The sequence below is a fragment of the Xiphophorus maculatus genome, chromosome 3 (assembly GCF_002775205.1).
Source record: "Xiphophorus maculatus strain JP 163 A chromosome 3, X_maculatus-5.0-male, whole genome shotgun sequence".
NCBI lineage: Eukaryota > Metazoa > Chordata > Actinopteri > Cyprinodontiformes > Poeciliidae > Xiphophorus > Xiphophorus maculatus.
This window is the reverse complement of record NC_036445.1, coordinates 27,151,354-27,179,259: the sequence shown is the minus strand read 5'-3', so window position 1 is coordinate 27,179,259 and position 27,906 is coordinate 27,151,354. Positions and strand designations below refer to the sequence as shown.

Here is a 27,906-nt window from a genome sequence, read left to right as displayed (position 1 = left end):
GTCGCTTCTTCCTTAAACTGGATAAAGGCAAGTGGGCTGAGGTTTCAAGTCTGGAAATTTTAGGTTAACAACTTTATTGAATTTCGACGTGATTTATTCTTAATAGTCTCCCCCAGTTTGACTATTTTTGTCTGTTTGAATACGTTTGGTTGTTTTTTTTTCATATTGGATTTTACTTGCTACATTTATGAGGCGCTTCACTTATGACGCAGTAAAATGTAAAAGTAGACTTGTATTTACTTCAAATAACCAGAATCAGTTCCACTCGCAAGAGTTCATGTCCAATTTGACTATATAACTGGTAAAAATGCATGACTGTAATGTATCAGTGTGCCTATAGAATATTGTGATTTCCAGCTGATCATTACTGTTCATTTACCTTTTCAGTAGTTAGTGACATAGTAAAATATCATCGCTCTGTCTGGTCCTTCTTCCATGGAAGAGGAAAACTCCACCCACTCAGCTTTCTCACTAATGCTGTCCGGATCGCCCGCCGGCAGACTGCCAACGAACAGTCCACTGTTGTCACGCTTTGACCAAGAGGATAGAAAGTACGGCTTTCCAAGCCGTTATTGCGTGTTTATTTATGTTTCTTAGAATTTTCTGAATCATAGCCGCTTTAATTAGGCACCGAATCTATGTATTTATTACTATTATCATTAATTTCTCCCTGGACGTTAACCTTCTGAATAGCTAAAGACATGTCGGTGAAAACACATGGACTCGGAGTCTTCTTAGAGCTGAGGAAAAGGCTTCAAAGTGGACTTCTCGTTGTTGGGTAAAGGAATAGTACATATTTTTTTAACATATTATCAGGAAGTGTTGGGTTTTATTAAGTTACCATGTTCTTTGCAGCTGGGCTAGCTGGCGTTAGCTAACCTAGCATGACAAAGAAACAGACCAGAAAGGACTCTCTGAGCGATATTGTAGATTATTTCAACCTTAAGACTACAGGAAGACCTTATTTGGACGTGATAAATATTAAGTCAACGCATAATTCTTATTTAAACCTCTGTCTAAGTTTACTTCAGAGCTGTAGAGTTGCTGCCCTGCAGTTTCCATACGGATACGTGCTGCATTATCTCCTCATCAGTTTCTTTGTCGGCCTGCTAATTAGCCCTTAATTTGATTCAGGTGTGTTGGAACAGGGCAGCAAACGTGACAGGTGGTCTAACCTTTGACTTAAAGTGAAACATTCGAAAGGTTTTTTACAAGGAAATTACAATATTATTTATTTCCGGATGAATTCCGATGTTTTTAAAACTTTATGAAGACATAATATAAATGCGCAGGGAAATATTGTGGTGGTTTTCATCGAGCTAAAACGTGAACTGCTAAGCATAATTGATAAGATCCAACCGGAAATCCATCCATCGCGTATAGAAGTGTGTGGTTGTTGTAGATACATTCAGAGTTTCACAGTTCAAGTCCAGCTCTTTCCATGTTTTTATACATGTAAACCTCTAATAATAAAGGTTTTACATATGTGTGACTACACTTTTACAATATGTGACTTCACACCAAATATATAAAGAATTTCAACTCGGTCTGTCTTGGATTCATGTTCAGCAAAAGCTATTCAATTAAATTTAGAAAACGTTTATGAAGACACCTACTGGACATGTTGTAATAACTTGATTTGCAATTATACTAGAAGTGTAATCTGCTTTCACCTGTTAGAAAATATCATAATCGCACTATATTCTGTGAAAATATGCGTCACTTAGGCTGAATTGAGATCTCAATTGATTGTGTTCTTATACGTATATATATATTCGCTTTTATGTCATTTGTGTCTCACATTAGTCAATCAACTAACTTGTCTTGTAAAGTTTTATCTACTTTAATAATATCCAGATGTGTTTATGCTTTGTGTTTGGGTGTGATACCATAGATTCAGTCAAATTTCAGCATCGACTTTGACTCGGCCTTTCTAACCATAAATATCGAAGCTTTTGCTTCATGTTTCCAGTCACCATCCTGTTTTAAGGTGAACCTCTGTCCCAATTTGAATGAAACACCTCCCACAACATTTTGCTGCCACTATCGTTAAAGTGTGTCTTTAGTGTGTGTGTGTCACGTATTGCATTTTGAATGTAGGTTAAAAAACACAAAAAAAACACCATAACATACAATGAAGTTTGTGTTTGGGTCAAAATATAGAAAAGTACATGGATACTTATCAAGGAACTTTACCTTAAAATTAAACTACATCTCGTTGCTTGTACTCTTGACAGTGCAATGACAATAAAGTTGAATTCTATTCTATTCTAAATTCACAATATCGTTGGTAATGCATCATTGTAATCTCACTCTATTAGAAATAAAATGGCTGTTTGAAAATTCAAACAGAAACCATATTTGACTTAATGTTCCTTTCTTTCACTAATAATGCTAGTTGACAACGCTCTAGTTCTCAACTAGCTCGGTTTTTATTTTCAATCGTAGGTAAGGAGTTTGAGAAATTGTGCTTGTAGTGCGCAAAAATGCCACTAGATGGTGCCGTTGGGATTTAAAGAGAAGCAAAGTGAGCCGCTTGGTTTTGCCTCTTTCTATGAATGTGTAGCTACAGTTAGGTGCTCAGTAGTGAGATTTGTTGTAGTTGTACAGTGTACGGAAGAATATAATGTATAGCTACAGCATAAAAAATTTAACTATGGATTTATTATTTATTTTTAAATAACAAGGGTGCAGTGTTTGGTATTGAGGGATGAAGACATGTCGTCTCTACTAGAGAGGTCATCAACAGAGGGTAAACAATCTGAAATGTAATTGATCTGGACAAGATTTCCACTTGATCCTATTTGCAGAAATCTCTTTCAAAAATGAAGCACAGATGTTTTGAACAAAAATGTTGCATTCTTTTTCTCCCCCTGCCCTCTTTGAGCTAATTTTATTAAAATTTTGTACAGTTGAGGTTTTTCATGTGCTTGTAATGTGTGTACACTGCTTTTATTTACCATCACAATCATTCCTTGGAGTAAGAAGGCATAGAGCTCCTCAGAGTCTTGTTGGGAGGACTTGTCAAGTCCAAGGTCAGATATTTATAGAAAGTGTCATTCAACATGATTATAAGTCGTAGAAGCTCAGAAGCAATATTCAGTGATGTGGTTATCGATCAGCCTTCATTGATGGAGCGCTTTTCAGATACGAGGACAACTAACTGAAAACCAAACGGCAACAAGGAAAAAAAAAATGTTGCTGTACAAAAAAAGTGTAGTTAATAACGGTCAGGTTGGACTGAAGGAGTTAAAAGGAATTATGTTTATGAGGAAGAGGATAAGGAAACACTAGTGAGAAATATAGAAAACATAAGAAGCATAGAGTGAAGATTATAAGTGTTAATACTGAGCTAATTAATGAAAATCATAATTTAATTAATTGCTTAACAATCACAATCGCAAACAAAATGTCACAAACAATATAGTCAGACTATGACTACATAGTCAAGGCTGACATATGTTAAAGTAGTAATAAATTATATTAATTCATAATAATCCCCCCCCGAAAAAGATCAGTCACAGAACGATTGCAAAAATTTCACTCTGATCCATTCGGTGACATTTTATGTGTCTTCTTTGGATTTTAAAATGTTGAGAATAGTGAGAAATGAACAGTCAAAATGGGTCCACTAATGATTGTCTAAACATCGGCGCTTCCCCCACTCCAGGACAAATGTGGCCGCAGGTCCTGCAGACGTGGCCGTCTCCCGCGGAGGAGATTCCTCTCTCCTCGTCCAGACTCCCAGAGGAGATCTGAGCCTCGCTCTGCCAGCAGGGGTCGCCTTCGAGACGGGGTCCTGCATTCACACACCTGTGGATGAACCCGGCGGAGAGGAGCTGCACTTCAGGCTGCGAATCATGATTGAGCGGAGCGAGCGAGGTACACTTCAGGGCGGCTCCGGCATCAGCACTTCTTCCTGAACCAGTGGAGCAGATCGCTAACAAGCCTGTAGCAATTAAAATACAAATCTTGGGTGAATTTCCTTCTAAGTGACATTATCTGAAGTTCTTAAACTAGAGTTTTTTGTTGCTCTAACAAGACAGGAGAAAGTTACAGCAACAGACCATCAGATTGATTCCCCAGTCTTGTAGAGGAGTCTCCCCCCTCTTCCAACTACCTGCTATCATTGATTTTGTGCTCAGTAGCGGAATGTTAGCACCATTCCAAGTTTTCGAAATAAGTGCCCTATTTGTTTGCTTGCTGCCTTCGCAGAGGGACCCACCAGCATGATGGAGACTCTCAAAGCGAAAGAGACGTACAGCTTCCACTGCCAGGGCTGCACCACCCGGCTGCTGGAGGACAGGTGAGGGAGATGGGGGATTTTCTATTTTTTTCCATTTTTATTTACAGCCTCTGCAGCAGGAAGAGGACCGTTTTTTCATGGATGATGCGGCCCGCCCTCAGAAGCGATAGACTGGGAGAGCAAAATTGATGGATGGCTTCTGTGGGGTGTTGTCGGCCTGGCTGAGCTGGAGTCATGGAGTGTGTGTGACGTAGACGGCTGCACCGCCAGTTAAAAACTAGCCGGTTTTTTGTAGGGGTGTATCGATATATTGTCCCCGATAATGATCGTGATAAATTACAATGTTGTTTTGAGACCATTTTTCAGTAATATATTGATAATGGCATAATAATGCAATATCGATCTGAAAAAAACCAAGAAACTTAAATTTTGTAACTTGATATGGAAAATGTTTCAAATATCCAAATTAAACACATCAAAAAACGGTAATTGAAACAGGAAGAAGAACCACTTATAACCAAAACTATCAATACAATGGATTATGATGTCTCTGTAAGCAAAATTGACCTTCAAAAAATGTGAATCATCAGAATGAAAATTAAGTTTGTTAATTTATCATGCGATTAATTGCTTATTGTGACAGGCTTAGATGTGCGCTGCTAACAACAGTCACCCCACTGTTGCCAATTTAGCTACTTGGAATCAGCAGCTCTGGCTTTTTAAAGATCAGTTATCGGCCAGAAATCAACAATCGGTGCATCCCCAACCAGGATCCATCCATCTTCCCACAAACCGGTTTTCTTTTTCAAATCTTGAAACCGAAATATTTGCCCAGTCATGTTTGAAAAAGTCCATGTTGAATTAACAGCAATCTATCTACAGTGGTTTTTCTGCTGGATGGTGAAATTTCACCCTAGTCTCAAGTCATTTGCAACATCTTGCAAAATCTTCCAGTATTGAAATGTTTTTGGATTAGAGGTCCACTGATAAATCGGCCCAATTTTCTTAATTTTGAGATATTTAAATGTGAAAACAATGTTACTTAGCAACTCTTCTGGCAAAAAAATAGTTATCCATCAAAATCAGAATTGACAAATCAGACTTTTCAAAAATTGGTTGAGTAGCCAGAGAACTGCAATCGGTGCACCTCTATTTTTTTGTTTTTGTTTGTTTGTTTGTTTTACCTTTTGGGAGTTTACATGGACCCTGGTGTTGTTACTACAACCTGAGATGAAAATGTCTGCCTTCTGTCTATGTCTCTCAGCTGCTGAATACTAAAAATATTTGAAAAATATACATTTTGAGACAGTCGTGCTTCCGATGGAGTGTGGAAAATATATCAGTTAAAAATCATGTGCTCATTAGGGTGCGCCGTGGAGGCGTAGTGGTTAGCGCGACCCATATTTGGAGGCCTAGAGTCCTCGACGCGGCCGTCGCGGGTTCGACTCCCGGACCCGACGATATTTGCCGCATGTCTTCCCCCCTCTCCTTCCCCGTTTCCTGTCAGCCTACTGTCATATAAGGGACACTAGAGCCCACAAAAGACCCCCTGGAGGGGTACAAAAAATAAAAAATCATGTGCTCACAAAGACGTAAACTATATCATATTCAGTGTGCTGTTTTCACTGGCTCTGAGCTAATTCACTAATATTCTGCCCTCCAAAAGAATTTTAATAGAAGACACGATGCAGTCAGATGTTTAGCTAACTTAATTTACTGATTATGAGGCCTTGCGAAAGTATTCACAAACATTTTCACATTTAGTCTCTGTACCACCACAAATTTTAATGGATTTATATCAGGCTTATGTGATCATAGGATCTGTGAAATAGATAGTAACTAAGTATTAAAACTTCATCGGTTTATTCTTTTAGAAATGGCTTTTTCAACTACCCAACTATGTAATTACAGCCGCAAACCTTTTGGGATTATCTCTACCAGCTTTCACATCTTGAAACCAACATTTTTGTCCAGTCATGTTTTTAAAAAAAAAGTTCAGATGGGATGAACTGAGCAGTAGTTCATTTATGGCGGTTGTCCTGCTGGAAGCTTAACCTTCACCCCAAACTCAAGTTTTATCCCACATCTTGCAAGATCTTCCAGTATTGCCAGGTATCAGGATAAGCGGTGCATCAATAAATCATTCCCTACTTTTACCAATTTTGGGAGATTGGCGATCGGCCGATTCTTGGATGTGAAACTGATTCTCAAAGGTCTGAAAATTAACCACTGTCATGAAAGAGGGTTAGGCACAGGTCATGTAACAATAGTCACCCCACTATTGCTAACTTTGCAATTTCTTGCTATGTTTATCAACCATACAGACAAAATAAAAAATTGTTATCAGCCAAAATCAGAATCGGAGGCTCAGGCTTTTTAAAGATCAGCGATCGGCCAGAAAACGACAGTCGGTGCCTTATTTTCCCCTTTCTCTTGTAATTACAGAAAACGTTCCCCACAGCATGATGTTGCCTCTGCTCTGTTTCACTGTGTGAATGGTGTGTTCAAACTTGATTCAAATTTAGCCTCATCTGAGCAGGTCATGTCTTTTTCTGTAACGTTCATACTTTGTTGTAAACTGCAAACATTAATTCTTAGTATTAAGTTTCATGCCTCCTGAAGCAGTCGTGATGTCAAACGATAAAACCAGAATCAGTCCGTTGAGCGTCTGACTCTCTCGGTTTTTCTCGTTTCTTTCCTCCAGAATGTTCTCACGAGTTCTCCCTCTCCCCAACGGCAACTGGAACGCCATCGTGGACGACTGGTGTTGCCACCCGGATCCGTTCGCCAACAAGAAGCTGCTGCCACGAGCCGAGGACTGTCTGCTGGGGGACACCTTCGTCCTGCTGGCCCGTGACGCCGGCTGTGACCACACTCTGACACAAGAAGTGACCTCTGTCGGCAGTGCCGATGGTCAAGATCCAAAGGTGAGATGGCATTGAACCTCTTTGTTTTTGAGGGCAGCAAAATGAAAAAGTTGGGGCGGTGCATGCCTTTCGTCTTCACAGGCACGATCTCCTCAGACTGCTCCGACAGTCTAGTCCAACTCCAGCTCCAGATGAAGATTGATCTCCTCTTTCTTCCATTAGTCATTCCTCGCACGACTCACGCTCTGCGTGACTGCAGCTGAAAGGAGCTGGAAAGTAGTTTCAGTGTCTGTCTCGTGTCGTCCTTTCTCTCATTCGGAAAGCAGCAGCTCACTTGTGATTTTGTTTGTGTGCGCAGAAACCTTGTCACCGTTTGGCCCTTGTCTCCTGCGCGAGCTGTTCGTCAGTGCTGGGAGAGGCCATCGCGCCAGGTCTGCACCACTCCTGCTGGTTTTATATTTATTTTTTTAAATAAAAAGGCCTTTCGGCGGTGCGTCAGAGAGTTTTTTGTTTACGTCGCTGTATCTTCCAGGGACGCTGAAGCTGTACATCACCCAGGTGGTGGTGCAGCCCGCTGTGGGAGATGGAAGGCCTGACGCTTCACTGAACAGGCACGCTGCTGCTTTTTGTTTTTTATCTCCCTTCTTCATGGTGACACTTTAGAAACTGGTTAGGAAAATACAACGAAACAAAAGGTCTGTTATCTTAGGAAGACGAACAGACTTCCTACACAGTCTGGAAATGATGGAGTTTTATTGAAGCACTTTGAAGGTCTGGATGGATATGAAAACAGAAAATATTACTGAGATATATTCATTCACTATTCCTTTCCTTCCTTCTTTCTTTCATTCGTTCCTTCCTTCTCTCCCCACACCATTCACCATTCTTTCCTTCCCTTTAATGTTTCCTACCTTCCATCTTGTCTTTCTCCCATCAGTCTTTTCTTCCTTCTTTCCTTTCCTTACTTCTATTCTTCTGTCCTTCGTGCCTTTCTTTCTTTCCTTCCATTCTTTCATTCTTTCTTTCTTCCCTTACTTCTTCTTTCCTTTGCTTCTTCCGTTAACCTTTACTTCTTTCCTTCCTTCCTATTGTTCACCTGCATTCTGTCTTTCTCTCTTTCTTTTCCTCCTTCATCCCTCCTTCCCTTCCCCTCTTTCTTCCTTATGCTCACATGACTGACAAATATAAAATAGTAGGACTGATGGAAATGAATGAACTTGTGTGTGTATTTTATTTAGATCTTTCTTCTTAGAGAAGACGGTTGCAGCCCGTCTGCTGGATCTGTCCAGCTCACTCAGCTCCTTCCACTTTTGTCTTCAGACGCCTGATGGGAAAGTCGTCTTACTGGTAAGATGGTGGACAGAATGAGGCATATTGTCAGTGGCAGTAGAATTGGTCAGTTCCAGTATACCATCAAGCGGCTCAGCTCTGACCACATAATGGGGTTCAGTGTGCTGAGCAAGCAGACTTTATCAGGGAATAAAACTAGAAAGGGACCCGCCGCTGCCAGAGCGTTACCAGATTGTAATGTCTGTTCATTCAGTTTGGCCTGCTTCACAAATGTGTTGCTGGCTGACAGCGAGTCATAAAAGGGCTCTGAGACTCAGGCGACCAGTAGCACTATAATCAATCTGGTGTGAAATTGGATCAGAACGGAGCAGATCTTTTTACAATAAAAGGAATATGTTGTAGCTTTATAGGTTTCTCTGAATCCCAGAGAAAGTTTGAGAGAGTTGCTACAACACACTACAATAAAGAGCCAACTTATACTGTTATATTTTATCGTATTCTATACATTTTCTTGAATTTAGTCTGCTTTGTGAGTCAAATGCTGTGCTCCTTCCTTCAGCTCTGGCTGCTGAACGCAGACTCCATCATCGCCTCGGTCCCAGAGACGTGCGTCAGGGAGGGGGGCTCCAGCGGTCCCCCCACTCCTCTCAGTCCATCACTCAGAGCTGCCAGAGCCCTGAAGCTCCTCTACATCAGCTGCTCCGGCGCCAGCACCCAGCAGAGAGAGTAAGTGAGGATGTTTAAGACGTCCTCAGGCCTCATTGAATCTTTGTTTTCCTCGTCTTAATCACGGCTCTTCGCCTTCTGGATCACCTGCTCCGTCTTTACCTGTCACCAGATGAAAGATCGCAGGTGAACAGATTTTATTTCCTAATGCAACACCCTTCGCTGCCGTTCCCTGTTCATTATAGCATCTATTACTTTTTACAGAAGCACTTCCCATCAAAACCTCCTATTCTCTTTTTTTTATTATTTGGCTCGAACTAGTATCATTAAAAGCTCTTTTTATTCCCCCTTTATAACAAAAAGACACAAAACCAATTTCAACAACCTTAGATGGGAGATTTACGCAAGGAGGAACGTTATCATAGTTAACTAAAACTAACGAAAAGTGAAATTAAGAAAACATTTTCATTACCTGACATGAATAAAAGCGGCAGTTAATGGGGGAAAAAATATAGCTATCTGAAACTATATCATACATTTATAAAATTAACTAAAACATACCGAAATTATAGCTATACTATCCTTCTTAATATAGATTTAGTGTTTGTGAATCTGTTAACTTTTAGAAAATTATCTGTTTTTTCCAAAAGATTCTTGACATCAATGTTAAAAGTTATGTTTTCATCAATTGCAAGTAGATCTGGGCATTACATCAGCAACAATATATATATATATATATATATATCAATTTTCTGTAATTTCACAAAATTCCAATCAAAATTCCGCACAGCATTCTGGGTAATGTAGGCAGAGGGGAAAATTCATACTCAACCTCTCACAGAGAACTAAGCTAGGTGGGAGGCATCAACTAATTCACTCACTCTTCTGTTACCTAGCAACAACTAAGTAAGCTGCACAGCAGCAGTTTCAAGTTTTGCCATCTTCTGTCATAACTGCTGAAAAATAAAAAAAACACACTATTGGGTGAAAGCTGTGGATAAAAAAAGAAAATAATGACACCAGTTTGGCAGTATTTCACATATTTAAAACAGAAGACTAATAATTATTAATATGGAATGATGTGAAACACTTATATTGTTACAATATAACTATATAACAACCTTATATTGTTTATCAACTTTACCAGCTGCACCAATGTTTGTAGGAAGACACAATCTCAATAGAAGAACATTTTGAGGATTAACTACAGAGTGGAACAGCAGGAACTTTCTTTCTGTGGGAAAACACCTTAGTTTTTGTTGCAGAGTTGTTGCAATTGTAGCTTTATGTGGTCAAAAGCAGAGTTCAAATGCTCAAAAGCCTGTGCAACTGTTGACAGTATCATCGGCGTAAAAACGGACAGATGCGTTTGTGTCTGTCCGTTTATGTTATTTATAAATTTAGTGAATAGTGTGTGTCCTGAAACTGACCCTTGAGGTACCAACCATATCCAAAAGGCCAGAAAGAGATTCATTAACTTTAACACTCTGCTTTTGATTATACAGATAAAAAATGAACGAGCTGGAGAGTACAATGTGTCAGGCCAAGATTAACCGTGTTAGGCCAAGATTAACCGTGTTAGGCCAAGATTAACCGTGTTAGTGTTGTCAGAGGCCTTCGAAAGGTCAGTGAAGAGGGAACACAAAGCAGTTCTTGGTGTTCAATGTGTGTATAATGACATTAACTCCCTCAGGCCTGAATTTTTTCTAGTGGACCAAAAAAATTTTACTCTGCTAATTTTTAAGCTTAGAAATAAAGGGAAAAAGAGACATTTTTTCTTCTTTTTTTATTTTTTTATGTCCATTGTAATGGACTTCTCGACTAAGTAAGCGTAGAATGTCTTGAAACTTTCTATACTTTTCCCATAGAGTTTCATGCAATATCTAATTAGGCATGATCTCAACCTTTTAAACTGGATGTCTGCTTTTTTGTTTATCAGTGTGCATGTTTGAATAGAGAATATATAATACAAATATATATAATACAGTAATGTGTCAAATGCGTTAGCATGTTATTTGTAGTAATGTAAACGGATTACACAGTTACCAAACTGTTGACAAAGCATCAGCTTGCTGAGTATTTTCATGTAATCTCTCATCTTTGATGAACACCCTTCAAGCAGTTTCAGTGTGGCACAAAGCAAAGCTGGATTTTACATGTGTTACAGTAGAGATGCGTTTTTTTTCTCTGTAGTATGGCTTCTTGCATCTGCTGGGTACTGACTTTTTTTCCAGATTTTTGTGTGGAATAGACTGATAATTTCATCTATCAGGACACCACCACTCATTGATTCACTGTATAATGTGAACACCTCTGGATGAGACACTTTGAAAAACTTTGACTGCTTTACTTCTCAATTTACCATCTAATTCCTATTCGCACGTGGCTTATTTCCTATATGCAAGCACTCAAGATCAAATATATTTCAATGTACAGTCAGTTCAACAAAGTCTGGGAGTTTATACTCCATCATTGAAAAAATAAAATAACATAAAATCATTAACAAATCACAAAATGGCTATGAAATGCTCAGATATGCTTCTTTCTTTGCACGGCAACTCTGAATAATTAAGGGTTGTACAACATACACAAACTCCTGATGTCCACTGGGATGGACACGCAATTTTTAAAAAGATCCTATAATTTCATGATAGAAGATAAAATTCAAAATACCTTCAAATACTATGACTGGAAATACTTAAAATTATACTGAGAGTAATTTTTTAAGCTGCTATGCACATAAATTTATATTTTTGATGGAAAACAGATGCTTACTCCTCCCTGTCTCTTGTTTCATACAAATGCTCATTTTGTCTGATGCCTGAAACTCACTAGTATCAAGTTAAGAGTCTAAACTTTATTGTTTTTGTTTAATAAGACACCGATCTGTCTTATTAAACAATCCATCATACAAATAACAAATTCCTTAATTGTTTTATTGGTTTTATCCCAGAAAAATATCATGTCCATTCCAGTGGGCGAGGGGTCTGAAGGAGTTAATTACTTTCTGGCTGCGCTTTCTGCCTGATAACTGTACATCCGAACCACTAGTAGGCACCACGGTGGTCAGACAGTTAGTGTTGTAATGAGTTGGCAGGTACAGTAGCCTTAGCAATGTTCCTTTTAAACATCATCCATCAACTGATTAGATTAAATATTTTCCCCATATGTTCTGGGAATCTTTTGTTACCCAACACTGAATGCAGTTAAAACTACGGGGTTTGCTGCCTTCTCTCGTCCGGCCCTTTGTTATGTCGGTTCATTTTTAAGAGCCTCCCGTGAGACTAATGTTGTGTGTTTGTGAGAATTAATAGTTGTGGGATCCATTCCAAATCCATTCTGGTTTGCTAATTTACAGTAAAATCATTTTATAAGGGGAACATGTTGCAAAGAAATGAGCACTGCTCAGTTTGTCTGACATTTTTGGGCGAAACATTTCTGCAGACTCGACCACAGACACTTAAGACAGACTACTGAGCAGCTGCTGCAGCTCTCATAGCAGTTTTTTTAAAGCCAAGAATCACCTTGTGATAAAGATGAACCCAGCAGATTTTGGGGCCGACTTTATAAAGTTAAATGGAGTTTAAAAATCTGGATTTTTCTTTAAGAAATAAAGTTGACAACGTTCAAAATGTTTGTTAGCTTTTCTGTTGTAAGTCAGAGGTAATTTTTTTCTGCTAGAAGTAGAGATGACATCCCTCTGTGTGTGATAAAGAGAGAAATCCCTGAAAAAACACAGTTTTAATTTTAAACAATGGTAAAATTGACATTTTAAACAATCCTTAGAGAGCCATACTGCAAGTTAGCATCACAAATTAAAACAACAGTCTGTGTGTGTTGGAAGATACATTAACTCAAGAGATTTCCAAAAAGGTTGCTAACATTTACAAGTCTAGCAGAGATGTAAATTAGGGATGGACCCATTTGAAAATTTGGGCCTATATCTATTTCCGATATCAATATTGCTAAAACTGATATTTACCTATATTGTATATATTTTCCTACACATTTGACACTGTATAAAAGTTACACCACCACCTATATTGCTTTTCTGCTTCGGTTTACATTCCCATAATCCTGTGCTGCATTTCCATCACATGGCCAAACAAATACTCCATGGACATCCTGTTCCACTCTTCCTCCTGAAACACAAGATGACAACAAGATGCAAAATTGCTAATATTGGCTCAGTTTTGCTCATTGGACCAATATTTTCAATACTGTCAGCATAAGGGTCCTTTGTGGACTTTAAAAGGTTGAAACTAAGATGACCGAAACAGCAAAAGTACAAACTTCTCTGTTTTAGCAGTCTGAATGAACAGCTGTCTTCCTTCTGACATCATTTTAACCACATGACTAATACCAAAAACAGCTAACATTGCAGCAACAGCCTCCACACTGAGGAGTGGGGTTGTTGGTGCAAACTGGTGTTTGGTTGTGGTGCGTGTCGGTTCAGATTGATTAGTGTGCAGGCACAATGAATCGTATGTGGAAAAACACTGTCCCATTAAAGCTGACTTAATAAATCAGTCTGTTAACAAAATCATCCTTCAGTTCAGCTTGTTAATATTTCCTTTCGGCTTGACTGCGTCGCTGAGAAACGTGTAATAAAGAGAAACACCCGACTGCTAATTTATTTAGTTTGATGAATATTGGGAGATCTGTATTTACTAATATGTAGCAATGTTTTATCATGAACTATTCAACCTTTTTGTCTTTTAATTGAACGTAACATTCGGAAATGCAATAATTAAAAATATCATTTAAAAAAAGCCTCTTAAATTAGGATTCTTTCCCTCTGTATTCCAAGTACCATGGTGGAAAATGAAGTCTAGTGACAACTATTACATTACCATCACTGCTCCAGCATTTTGCTTGCCCTCCTCGGATGTGTAGATGAATTTTGCAAGATCAGTTGAGAATTACCCCACTAGAAGATGCTTCCTCCCTCATTATTTTCAACTGAATCAGCACTTAACATCCCCCCCCGCCCCCTCTCCTCCGTCTCTCTCTCATCGTCCTCATCTTCCCTGCAGCCAGCAGGCGTGAAGACAGAACATGGAGGTTTTGTTGTTTCCTCCGTTTTGACAAGCCCACCGGCTGACTGACAGAACGGGTAATTACTGGGAGACAAAAGTTTGCTAAAAGAGAAAGCGGTCTTCTCAGGCAAAGCGGCGCGCCTCACGTTGAGTGATGTGATTTACTGTAAGAGTCGAGTGGCGCATGGGAATGTGAGCGTGCTGGATGCTGGGAGATGTACGGCTGTTGCAGTCAAACTTTGACATGCTAGCTTTTCACCTTCGTGCTCCAGCTCCTCACAGAAAAAGAAATGCTCATATTTGCAGCTCAGTGTCTTGTAAGTAGCTGCTCAGGTGTCGATCACTCGAGTGCGACGGTGTGTTTGTGTTTAAAAGAAACATGGCTGTCTTGATTTGTAGAGGGTAACAATAACACATGTTTTCTCTCCCTCACCTGACTGTGAGTTGTCCGTCTACCAAACTTACCAAAGGGTTTTCTTACTCAGAGTAAATCAGTAGGTGACACATTTAAGCTGTTGTCTGATTTATTTTTATTTTTAAAAGACTATAGCCACATGTAGGGTTGAAATGATTAATCGAATGAATTCCTCATTGAAATAATCGTCAACGAATTAAGTAATTGATTAATCGTTAACTGGAGTATACAGACTTAAAAATTGTCGAAGCTGAGAATTGGTGAGGGACTTTTATGGATTACACAATATCTGTAATAAATTCAAACATGTTCACATGACGTTCTGCTTTAACGTTTACTGCAATTGGCTTGGAATAATTCCATCCTAAAAATACAATGGGGATTTCATGAGATTTCTTGGCTTTCTCTTTTTAACACATTTCCAAAACGCACAACAAAAGTTTCCACTTTGTCCTAATTTTGTGCAGAATTTTCTGATAAGGGATTCATTTAATGCAATTTGGAATAAGGCTGTAACATATAATGTGTGGAAAAGTGAAGCGGTGTGAATTCTTTCTTATTGCGTTGCACGTCGGACATGCGCAGGAGCTTTTCTTCAGCGCTCGAGTGTTTTGATATATAAAACCAGCGTAAGAACGTGGAGTTGATTGATGGCCACATCTCCGGATTATAACAACCCCTACATTACTCAAGACGTCATCATTTCACCCCAAACTTTTCCTAAATGTCACCTTCTTCTCCCACTTTCCTGCAGGTATAACTGACTCTTCCATTTCCCCTCTACATAATTTACTAGCATCCTTCATCACTCACCTCTGACAGTTTAAATTAAATGTTATGCCTGGGGAGCTGAATTCCCCCGGTGATGACGGCCTTCCTATTTGGGATACAGTCGGATGCAGTCGGCTGCAGCTGGGGGTTACAGTATGTCTTGTTTAAACTGCCAATAATTGGCTGGAGAATCAGTGAGCCGGGGCCTAAGTGGATTACTCTTGTCACCTATGGTAGAGGCTCGAGGAGGGCTGAGTGAGGTGTGTGTTGTCGTCGTCTTTTAGCGCCTTGCAAAAGTATTCATACCTCATAAGCTTCTTCACATTCTCTCACAATTGCATCCACAAATTTCTTGTATTTTGGGAACATTTTAGTTGATTTTCCTACACAAATTAGCTTCTAATGGTAAATAAAAAAAACCCAACTTAAAACACAAAACTTTTTATTGGTGAATAAACGGCAACATGGCAACCCAGGAAAATGGGCAGCATTGGGATGAAGTTATGCCTAAGCCATAATCAAGCTAGGTATAAGGAACAAAAATATATATATATATTTTTTTCTGAATTGGCATGTTTGTATTAAGCAAATGTATTTTGTAATTCCAAATTTGTGCAATTATATGGTCAGTAGAAACGCAGTCAGTGTGTCTAAGATGAGGATGAAAATGATGTGTAACCAGAAATAAACATGAAGCAACATTCAATCAATCAATCAAATCAATCAAATTTTATTTGTATAGCACATTTCAGCAGCAAGACATTTCAAAGTGCTTTACATCATTACAAACACAGAATCACAATGCAACATAGAATCAATCATTAAGTCAAGTTCCATCAATAAATTTGTAATTGATTACATTTCAAATACAATTCTAAACAGGTGGGTTTTTAGTTGAGATTGAAAAGAAGTCAGTGTTTCAGCTGTTTTACAGTTTTCTGGACGTTTGTTCCAAATTTGTGGTGCATAGATGCTGAAAGCTGCTTCTCCTCGTTTGGTTCTGGTTCTGGGGATGCAGAGCAGAACCAGAACCGGAAGACCTGAGAGGTCTGGAAGGTTGATACAACAACAGCAGATCTTTAGTGTATTGTGGTGCTAAGCCGTTCAGTGATTTATAAACTAACAACAGTATTTTAAAGTCTATTCTTTGAGCTACAGGGAGCCAGTGGAGGGACTTTAAAACTGGTGTTATGTGCTCTATCTTCCTGGTTTTAGTGAGAACGCAAGCAGCAGCATTCTGAATCAACATTGAGCTACTATGCACCACAAATCTAGAACAAACTTTCAGAAAACTGCAAAACAGCTGAAACACCAAGTTCCTTTAAATCAAGACTAATATCCCACCTGTCTAGAGGTGCTTTTGAGCCATAATTAATGAAACATTGACTAATATATGTGAATTGTATTGATGTTTTTGACAATGGCACTCGATAAAATGTAATGTTAATGTTTGTTCTCAAATTGGTGACTCTAGAATGTTTATGTGACTTTTTCTTTTTGTGTTTCTATGATTTAAAGCACTTTGAGCTGCCTTGTTGATGAAATGTGCTATACAGATAAACCCGATTGTCTGAACAACAACTATGTTTCTTATGTTGTTCTTTGAGCTGATTGTCTTGTTACACGCCTAAGATTAACTGATAATCTACTGTACGTGATCCCCAACAACATCAAACAGCCACCGTTTCATTTGTAATTATAAAATATTCCACTTCTTGAAAGCTATGACATGAATGTATCTCATGAAAACTCAAATTGCTATAAAAGTAGAAATCATCTACCCAGTAATAATAGTACATTACCTCATGCTACTCTATGCAAACACACTGTCTGTACTAGTGAAGGTTGAATCCTATCGTTCTGGGGTCAGGGGTTAGGTTTTTATCCTCCACTATCCACATTAGTGCAAATTCTAATCATGCCTCATTTTTCTCTGTGTAAACTTACAAAGTTGAACTAGCAGACTGAATGAGACTTCTGTGCTTCATCTTGTGTAATGCTGATGCGCTCACAGTAAATCCCAGCTCCTCTGTATGTTTGTTATTTTCAGGATTGTTACTAGTTGGGAGGTCAACTCCATCGGACACCCCGTGGTCCTGCCGCTGCAGGTGTGTGAGGAGCTGCTGGAGGTGATGGATGAAAGCAACTCCACGCTTCCTGCCTCCATGCGCTGCATGAGGTGCTACGAGGTGAGGCATCTCCAGTATCTTGCGAAGCCTCCGATAATGACTGCAGCATGCGGCAGCTTTGCATTATCAAGGATTTCTTTTAATCTTCTCAAAGCTTTTGTAGCGAATCGGTGTTTTGAATCCAAAGAGACGCTCTAGGTCGTCTCATTGATCTTTATCCTTCTGTAAAAAAAAATCTGGTTTTAGCTGACAGCAGTCACTTACTCGCTCTGTTTCAACCTCCGGCAACTTGTTGTTTTCTGTACTCAGTGGCGCCTGACAATGTTTTCATCCTGCCTTAATTAATTTCATGATTCAGAACTTTCACTTTGCAGTTTTGCTTTGGGGATTAAGTGGAACAACTGTGAGTTTTTACTTATTTCACCTTCTGTACGCTTGCAATTGTGCAACATATGTTGAGTTAACCAGAGTTGCAAAGAAGACCCCTTTTGACTTGATAATAGTTGTGCAGTTTGCTGACATCTCTGCTCTCAAAGCTGTTTTTAGCTTAGTAACGGGAAGGTAATTAACACTTATTATCCTCAACTTCCTGCTCACAATGTGAGGAAAGTAACTCCTACGCTTTAAAGTTTCCTTTCTGCTGAATATAAAAGGTGGAATGAAGACTTGTGACTAGCTTCATAATGCAGTTATAACTGAGGCTGGACAGATTGCAGTTACCTCAGCAATCGCCGATTTTTAAAAAGCTTGACCTGCCGATTCCGATTTTGGCCAAAACCGATTTCTTTTGTTGGGAAAGTTGCTAAGTTGGCAACAGTGGGGTGACTGTTGTTAATCGCTCATGTGCAGTTGTGACCTGATAGGTTGATCTACATAAGATTAGATCAGTTTCACATGTAAGTATCGGCTGATTACCCGAAATTAAGGAAAGCGTGGTCGATTCATTTTTTCACCCCTTATTAAAATTTCCTAATTTTTCCATAGCGTTATATTGTGTTGGAAAACATTCACATTCAGAATTTTATGCCCTTTTTCAATAACAAGCCACACATTTCCTTCCATTTCCATATTCACAAAACATAATCAATATTTATTGTCATTGTTATGGTACTGAAATTACATTTGGGCATCATCTGACAAAGATGAAGTGCATAAAATTTGAGCTATGCTTATATTTGTAAAGGGACAAATATCTCTCCTTATATGTTAAAGCTTCCTAACAATAACTATCAATGATTCAGCCTGAAAAGAAATGATCGTCACCCATAGAAATCGTCAAACAGTATTCTGATACATCATGAACTCCGATATACTGCTGATGTCAACAAACTAGTTGGACACTGATGCTAAACTAACCCAGATCCTGGTTCAGTTTGTCTGTAAAGCTCTCTGATGTAGAAAATACTCTTCTAGCTATTTTGGAGACATCGGAGAAAGCACTTTTGCGGTTTCCATGATATTTTCTTTTCAGACATTATTGCCGCAGTCACTCCACAAATGAGACAAAGATTTGTAAAAATAAATAAATAAAATTTCTCACTATTCTGCTTGTTACTTCTCTGGAAGTACCAAACTGTTCTTCCTCAAACTTGCTGCCTCATCAGCTACCTCGGCATTTAGCGAGGGCTGGCTTGCCCTCAAATTTTAGCTCTCATCTTACAACTTGACATGTCTGCTTTCCAATTTTTAGATTCAGTGATGTCTTTTTTCAAATTTACATAAATGAAGAAGTATTTTTTTCAAAAGCAACACAAATCAGCAAATAGAGGAACTGATGTAGTCTCTGGGGCTGACCAGGTCCCTGTCGGTGCCAAGTCTGCTGCTTCTGATCTATGTTGTTTAATTAGTCTAGAAAAGAAGAACCTTTGTTTTATTATTATTGTCATTTTTTGCTGTTCGGGTAAAACTAGCTCCCATTTGCTACTTCACAAAACGGTGTCTTTGTTTTTTATGATGGGCGGGGGACGGGGGCTTCTCCTCCCTAAAACGATAGAAAAGCAGAGATGCAACACGACACAGTGTTGACTGAGAAACAGTGAGAGGTGAACTGATGCAATTCAGCACTTCCTGATAGGAGCTGCATGCAGTAATCTAGAAGCCAGATAGTAGCCTGAGATGGACAGGAAGTGTCGTGAGAGATGCTGTTAAGAAAGTGCTTCAAACTCCTGGGTGACAGAGGTGGAGGACGAGGCTGACAAGAAGATGGAGTAGCTGATGTCTGGATATAAAGAGGCTGAGTAGTCGAAAAGCATTTTAAAGCTGTTTTTAACGTAATCCAATTAAAATATGCTCGGCTTCTTTGTATTTCCAACATTTTAGAAACTTATTATTCTCTATATATCGTCAACATGGATATGAAGAAGGGAACATTAATCTGAAATAATAGTTTTATTACAGTTGAAATAGAAAGGTTTGACTTATTAAGAGTTATGGTTGTAAGAAAATGGCATCGCATCATTTCTTTTCTGAAGCTGTAACAAGATATCAGACTAAAACACCAACAGGCTTCATTTATTTATTTTTAACTAAAGGCTGGCTCACAAAGCATTACCAAGTTTTTTTCAGCATGGTGAACTATGTCAAAATAGAGTGTTTTTGGTGCAAAAGCCTATATTTATGTCTGAGAGTTTTTTCTTTTTTTGTTGAAGTGTTAATCAAAGTTTCTCTGAGTTGCCCTGCTGTGTTGAGTCAACATTTACAGAACACTCTTGCTGACAGTTTGCTTTATTACATAAGCATTTAAGACATTCTTTCCACTTTTACATAGTTTTCTTGGCAGCATTTGGGATGCTAGTCAATACTGGTACTGCTTGAACTGGATTCCTCCACACTGAACAGATGCATACTGTATATTTAAAGCTTTATGAAGATTCATGACCTCTTACTTTTTGAGTGAAATTCAAAACAGGAACCTTTTAAGTACTGTTTTGGCATCAGGACCCGATATGTCTAAAACAAGGTAAAAAATTTGTGATTTGTCAAACATTTCTTTCTGTAAACAAAAAAACCTGGGACACTTTTAAAAAATTAAATTTTTCACATAAAATCTGCTCATGAATTATGTATGCTGTGCTGCCTTTTGAGCCGATTGTATAGTTACGTGCCTCATATTAAGCAATACTCTAAAATAAGTGATCTCCAGCAACATCAAATTGCCACAGTTTTCTTGGAAATTATAAAAAATACCACTGCTTGATTGGTTCTGCACAATGTATTGATTATATGATCACCAGGACTGTTTGGAGAGCAATAATTATTGGCTAATATGTTTTATGAGTCCTGAAGTTGTATTTTTCCTTCTATCCAACATTTAGCCACAGGAGCAAAAGTCACATTAGACATAAATGACATTGCCAAAAAACTTAAGAGTCACTTAGACTAGGAAGCACGGATTAGAAAGAGGATAAAAAAGAAAACGGGAATATATTGGACTTGATATCATTGTAATATTTACTGATTTTATCGCCATCACAAGATTTTCTAATGCCATGCACCCCTAGTATACATCATACCTAAACTTAAGAACTTTAAAAGTAGAAAGCATTTACGTAAAAACAGTACATTGTCTCATGCTAACCTATGCAAACACTGTCTGTACTAGTGAAGGTTGACCTAGGATCATGTTGTTGTGGTTTTTCTTTTTAGTTGACATGTTGCCATACACACGAATTGCTTGGTAAGATGTCTAGAATGAATCTTGACAATCTCTTTGCTGACCTCACATTTACCTCTGAGATATGATGCAGCATCATCACTGGTGTTAAAAACAAAACTACACCATCGAGCACGGCGGTAGCATCATGGCAACTTTCAAAATGCTGTCTGTATTCAAAGCAACACTGTAAATTTTAACCCAGATAACGTGAATAGCTGTGTTTCCATTACAAATGTGCGCAAAACTGTTGATATTCCGATAATGTCGAAAAATCACAATGTTGCAGTTGCAGTCTAACCATTAAAAAAGAGACGCAATTAAAATCACACATGAATAAATGTATTCACGCTACAAGTCATTAGAAACATGCCGCACCATCGTCCTCTTACCCCTTCCATGCCGTTTTCTTCATTTTCTGTTAGTAGTAACAGACGGTTGTTGATCACGTTACTTTTGTGATGTGAGAAAGTGTTTCCATTGCAGCTTTACAAAATACACTAAATTGATAGTCAAAAAAAAACCACCTCATCCTTGCGCAAAAACATGTCGAAATTGCTGTTTGAAGTAAGCAATTTTATCTTTGTAATTCCAGTTTGCGCAGTTACATGGTCAATGGAAACGACTCTTAATTACTCGTAATCATGAATGTTATGTGGGTCGCATGATGTGTCACAAAAAAGACTTAGAAGCTTTTCTACACTCCAAAATGAATGGCCAAAGTTAGAAACCGCAACTATATTATCATCCATTTAGGGCTCACTGAGGCGCTATGACAACCAACCAGAGCCATATCCAGTGATGTTGGTACCACTTTCATCATGACTAGTCTAAGTGTCTGCTGTTTGAACTATGCCTCTCAAAAACTCGTGAGCGTGTTCATTTAACAGTATGTAGCCATTGTTCCCATCAGAAACATGTTTGTCATCATTCCTGTGGTGAATCAGAATGTTTCAAATGAGTCCTGCAGCCTGAAAAAGATACATCCTTTAATATATGAATCTAATGTTACTTTAATATCCTTTTTTTGTTGTAAGTATTAAAAACTGTACATGCTTCGATAAACATCCACAGCAATTCTTCACTATTTTCTCTGAAAAGCTACAGAAGCCACCCACCACAGCCTGTCCTCTCACAGCGACGAGTCGCTTTCTGCGGGGAGAAAAATGCTGACCTGTGCGAGTCGGTGCGTTTTTAGTGTAATTTCAGCCCCAGTCGGTGTCACAACCCGGCCTGCGGAACGTCTGGGTTCCTGCTCTCCTCTCGCCACCGCCGGCGTAATGGGCTGCAAAGTAGATCCAGTTCAAGAGCGTCGCTCTTCTGGTCAGGGGAAAAAAAAGAACGGTGCCCGACTTCTTCCTCCACCCACACTCACTCCTCCATTAATCTCCTCATCACTCCCACGGAGATGTTAGAAACCGGGTGATTTGCATTAAAGAGATGAGCAGGTGCATCCACAGCTTCTTTGATTCTCTCTTTTTTTTTTTTTTTTAATAAATGACCTCCCCCAACCTGCTGGCATCTAGAACGATTGTTCACTCGGCAGCGTCTAACAGGAATTCATCAACTGAGCCGTGGGTGTTTGACGCCGTCCTGTTTCACATCGGTTTTTGGACCCGACACGTCCGTCAACATTTGAAGTCCCGGCCACTGCACCGCTTTGCATGACTTCGTTTGCATTCCTGATGGGAAAGTAGAAGCTGTTGAAGATGTTAATCTGTCACCTGATATCGCAGCGTTTTATCACCAACTTTACGTCGGAACGGTTTCTTGGCACACGGGTCTCGTCGCTGCAGCAGATGGAGTGGTGAAACAGATGTTGATAATGATGGCTCAGTTCTTTCATGTTTCCGTGGAAACAATAGCAGTTTCTCCGGCATGCACCATCGTGCTACCTCAGCCAAGCACAGCGAAGTCTATCTAGATTCAATACAGTTTTATTCAAACTAGTGATGCACCTATATGAAAATTTGGGCCAATGGTAATATCCGATTTTCATGTTGCCATTATGGCTGATAATATTTATCGATTATATATTTTGCCCGTCCATTCATCATCAAAAAATAAAACTCAGGGTTGTTGATCGTGTAAGAAATAACGACCATGATGAGAATTATGGCCCCAGTTAGGAATAAGCATAGAAATAAATTAAAGGCTCAGCCGAAGAAAGTAAGATGTAAAAAAAATAAAAAATACTGTACTATCAATCAATCAACTTTGATTGCATGAAGGCAGGAAACAGGCAACTCAGAGTGTTTTACATCATAAAAACAACAAAAACAAAAAGTCATAAAAATATGCTACAGTCACCAATTGACAAAACCAGTAACAAATACTGCATTTTGTCAAGTGACATCATCAGAATCATCAGTCCATGTCAAATATGTTGGTCAGTGTTCCATTTTTTTATGGTTCAAAGCAGGAGGGTTTTTAGCCTTGATGTAAAGGAACTCGGTGTTTCAGCTGTTTTGCAGTTTTCTGGAAGGTTGTTCCAGATTTCTGGTGCAGAGAAGCTGAACGCTAAAAGAGTTTGGAAAATGGCATAAACTGTATGGCATAAAATTAAATTAATATTTGAATTTTATAGTTAATCCTTTTTCTTTTAAAAAAAACCTTAGAAGGTTCTGTCTATTACGGACAATAAACAGAACCCTCTCCACCACATAGTGGACAGACAGCGGAGCACCTTCTCACATAGGCTGCTCCAGCTCCGCTGTCGTAGGGACAGATACAGGAAATCCTTCCTGCCACATGCCATCTCACTGTACAATAAAAGCTAAATCATTGTTCTGCACTAATCAGTCCAATTTTGCATAACTGCACTGTGGCACACTTGATGTACATATATTTACATATACATATCTGCATTTTTTGAATCTTTGCAAGGACTGCTCTTAAGTTGCTTTTTATATTAACAGCATTTCATATTTTTACAATTTATAGCATTTTATATTTTATTTTTTATTTTATCTACAACTACTACTCAGTGGTAGTTGTTATTGTGTCTTGTCTCTATGCTGTAACTGCGAAGTAATTTCCCTGCTGGGATGAATAAAGTACTTCTATTCTATTCTTGTTTTTAATTTTGATATATTGTCATCTTCCTAAAGTAATGGCTTAAGTACTTTTTTGCCAAAAGATGACATAAAGGGGGGGGAAAAATTACATTTGGGAAAAAATGACCTAGGCCATTACTTTAGTTAGGTGATAATATTCATTTTAGTTTTTTTCCACAGCGTTGTACATTCTTTAAAATGTATTACGTTTTAAAATTGCTGTAGATTTATTCTCCTCCCAATAACTTTCCAATTTCTGTCCCCTTTATCTCCCACAACTACTTTCCATTTTTCTGTTTTGCGGTTCTCGTATGAATATATTTTTTAATGCGCAGAACATATTTGTCCAAATTTTTTAGTTTTTTTTTTTCTTTTTGGTACATTTTTTGCACAAAAACCACTATATTTATGTCTGTAGCTAATGTCAGTAGCTGGTAAAAGGGAGTTTAGCTCAGATTTTCAGCTTGGGGTGGTGCAGACACACCCATCAATACAACAAAGTAGCATCATGTAATTATATAGGCAAGCAGCCTTATCTGTTTGAAAGTCCTCTTCCCCTGTTCCTTTAATCGGGTTCTGCTAGTCCTCGCCCGTCTCGGTCTGTTTCTTCACATGGAAGGAAACATTCTCCATGCTGCCTGCCAAGGTTGAAGTGTTTTGTTTGATAAGCACCTAGCATCAAAGTCTGGGATCGCTCAACTCCCTTTACCAGCAGCCCTTTGTCACTGTCTCAACACCTTTAATACCTCAGACATTAAATAACCACCTCCTGCTTGGAGGAAGAAGGCATCAACTGAGGAGGTTTTGTACAGATGGAAAATTAAAGTAGCAAACACAATCTACCCTAACAACTAGTTGTCTTACCCCCAACATTTTACTGGTGTTTCATATTTGATCAAATCAAAGATCCAGAGCACCCTGAAGCATATAATGTTCAGTTTAATAGGCTGACCTACAGCCAGTAGCCATGAAAGAGCTCAAAGTTTGTATTTCACAGTTGTAAATCCATCTGAGAAGACTTTTTGTGCATCTTCTCATAAGACTCTCATTGATCAACAAGAAGGGGGCGGGAGAGGCGGACTGTAAGAGGAATTAGCTTTGTGTCTGCGATGCTTTAACCAGTCACCCGGCTTCTGATCTTTTCAGTTTGTGTTTATGGCAACAATAACTTTCGGTCCAAATCTGGCCCTCCATCTCGTTTTCCACAAATTAATTTCAAAATCCCATGACTATGTGAAACGTAGGAAATTTGCCACCTCAGAATGAAAAGCATTGTCTGACTGTTTCTCCGGATCGTTCTGAGATGTTTTGTCAGCGAGATCAGTTTTGAAATCAGCCACAGTGTCTTGCAAAGTTGACAAAATCAGGTGCTTGTGACTCTGAACACACCATCCCCCTAATTACACATGGTAGTGGCATTGTCATGATGTGGGAGAGAGCGGAGATGCGGGTCTGTTCTTGAGAAGATGTCAATTCTTGTATTTCGAAGGGAAAAAGTTAGAGAGGCTAAAGAAGATTTGAGGTTTGCTGTCCAGTCTCAGAGCTACAACAGGGTGTCTGTGCATCCTTAAGATGCCTTAAAAAGTTTCAAATTCATGTATCTAAAACAAAAAAATTTAATTTGGCCTTTTAATACATTAATTACAAACCTAACATTTTGTCGTGGCTGGATTATTTAATCTCGTATTAACCTGCCGAGAAAGCCTACTACCACGATAAAACAACTGTTTTTATCTCAAGATATAAAAATAAAGAATTTTGTCTTCTCGGTAACTAAAAGCAAATATCAAGCTCCTACCGGATTTATAAACTTTGCCACAATTTCAAGGTCTAGTCAGAACAGAACCTGTTAGCCTAGCCCCTCTGCTCTACCAAGGAGCAATTAGCCTAACCTGGCCTTCCATTTACTCTAATAATGACCTGTTAGCCTAGCATAACGTAGCCTTCGATCTGCTCTAGTAATGGGTCGTTAGCCTAGCTAGACTAGCTTAGTCTATTGTAGTTTTTATAAATTTTTTTGTGGGACTTTTTTGTTAGGGAAAAGTTTGAGTTGCACACAGACATCTTCACTGTGGTCTGTGATTTGAGGAGGTTAAGGCTATTGGTTACATGTTGCTAATATACCCTTGCTAGCTAGCAAGCCATTTTTTGCCTCTATCGTGGTTTAGGTACAAATTTATGGACATTTAGCTGGATGACATTGGTCTTTGCCACTGCCTCACTTCATTAAACAGTGTCTTTTGTTGCAGGTCTTCTTATTGAAAGATTTTAATTTTTTATTTATTCTCACAGCTTTCCCATTTTAAATCCAGTTTTTCATCTTATAATAGATCAACTCTCTCCTGTCGGTACCTCCCACCTCTCTGCTGCCCAGACTCCCGGGCCTCTGGTCTCCCGGTCACCCCCTCTCATAGACTCCCTCTGTCCACTTCACCTCTAAGTTGCCATTTTGTATCATTTGTATGAATTACGGCGGATGCGCCTGAGCGGTGAGCAGGCACTGGCACAGGGACGGAGAAGACAGGGCCTTGAGTGTGGCAAATGCCCTCATCCATCATCCCAATATAGAGCCCTCAGTGGAGCGCAGCCATTGTCTGCAGCAGGCAAACACCCAGGAAGAGCAGATGGAGGGAGAGGACGGCGCTGAGCCCGTTTATTTTTCTCGCCTTAGTTTATGTGAATGTGTTTTTTTGTAGTTGGTTAGAATGCTACCATCTGTTTTTTTTATTATTATTATTTCTGAAAACGAGTCAATTCAGATATTTTGTTGCTGTCCTATAAGTGGAGGAGAGAGATGCCGTACTGTTGAGCTTTAAGGGAGGGGTTCAGGAAGCATTTTATTTTTATTCGGCTTTCTGAGATCTAAAGAGATTTCTGTTTTGTGAACGTCTTCCTGTCTGAACTTGAACTTCTTCCATAGGTGGCGTACCTGAGACTATGAGATCTGAGGGCACACCTAGAGCCTGGCAACTCTACTGAGTGTTTTTGAAGATGCCCTGCTGCAGCTGACAAAGGAACTTCTGAGCTTCAGTGCGTCTCCTTTTTTTCTGTACGGATTCAGCTCAGTGTGGAATGCAGAAGGTATGAGATATCCTGAGCACAGCGTGGTTTTCATGTTGAGACATGACGCTTCCAAGACTAACATCCCGGCAGTGGTAAAACTTGAAAGACCTGAGTTTTTGGAGAATTCATCATTTCACTGTAGTTAATATTTGTTTAACGTGTCTGTACAATAATTGTTCTTTTGTTTTTTACCATTATAATAAACATAACCTCTTTTTTACCACAAAAAATTGTTTTTGATTTGCTAGAAAGGAATGCTGGTGTCTGTGTGGAACTTTGTTATTTTACTCGGCTGTTAAAGTTTCTTGTACAGGCAGATCAGTCTGGGAGTTGACGGGGTTTTTTTCCAACATGCATGTAAAAGTACATGATTAATGCTGAACAGACATTATTTAAGTCAGGCCACATCTATTTGTATAGCACCTTTTGACAAGGTAGTTCAAAGTGCTTTACATGTTAAAAACTGAATACAGTCCCCATATGTGAAACAATGAACATTACATTTTCTCAACTCAAAATCACTAAAAAATAATCAAGGATATGTACATCAAATATATTGATCAATGCTGCAGTTATTATTAATCAAAGGCAACTATAAGCAGGTGGGTTTTTAGCCTTTGATTTAAACAAACTGTGTTTTTGGCCTCTGTCTCTTTAGGAAACTCCATCTTCAGGTAGACATCACAACATTGCTCCTCTATTAATGTTCTTA

The 27,906-nt window shown here is 38.9% G+C and overlaps 1 protein-coding gene across 1 annotated transcript; it reads left to right on the top strand.

Annotated features, from left to right (window-relative positions):
• Positions 1-500: 500 nt before the first annotated feature.
• Positions 501-27,449, top strand: ube3d (ubiquitin protein ligase E3D). The gene is made up of 10 exons (XM_014472745.2): positions 501-778; positions 3,671-3,882; positions 4,216-4,306; positions 6,951-7,173; positions 7,472-7,544; positions 7,646-7,724; positions 8,352-8,460; positions 8,963-9,129; positions 17,345-17,483; positions 27,052-27,449. Exons 1-10 carry the CDS (start codon positions 702-704, stop codon positions 27,070-27,072), a joined length of 1,191 nt encoding a protein of 396 aa, XP_014328231.1. The 5' UTR covers positions 501-701; the 3' UTR covers positions 27,073-27,449.
• The last annotated feature ends 457 nt before the right edge of the window (positions 27,450-27,906 follow it).

Excerpts from the sequence above, each read along its gene's own strand:
- ube3d (XM_014472745.2), top strand. The coding sequence starts at position 702 with ATGTCGGTGAAAACACATGGACTCGGAGTCTTCTTAGAGCTGAGGAAA. Across the intron at positions 7,545-7,645 it reads GGGAGAGGCCATCGCGCCAG|GGACGCTGAAGCTGTACATC; the intron begins GTCTGCACCACT and ends TGTATCTTCCAG. Across the intron at positions 8,461-8,962 it reads ATGGGAAAGTCGTCTTACTG|CTCTGGCTGCTGAACGCAGA; the intron begins GTAAGATGGTGG and ends TCCTTCCTTCAG.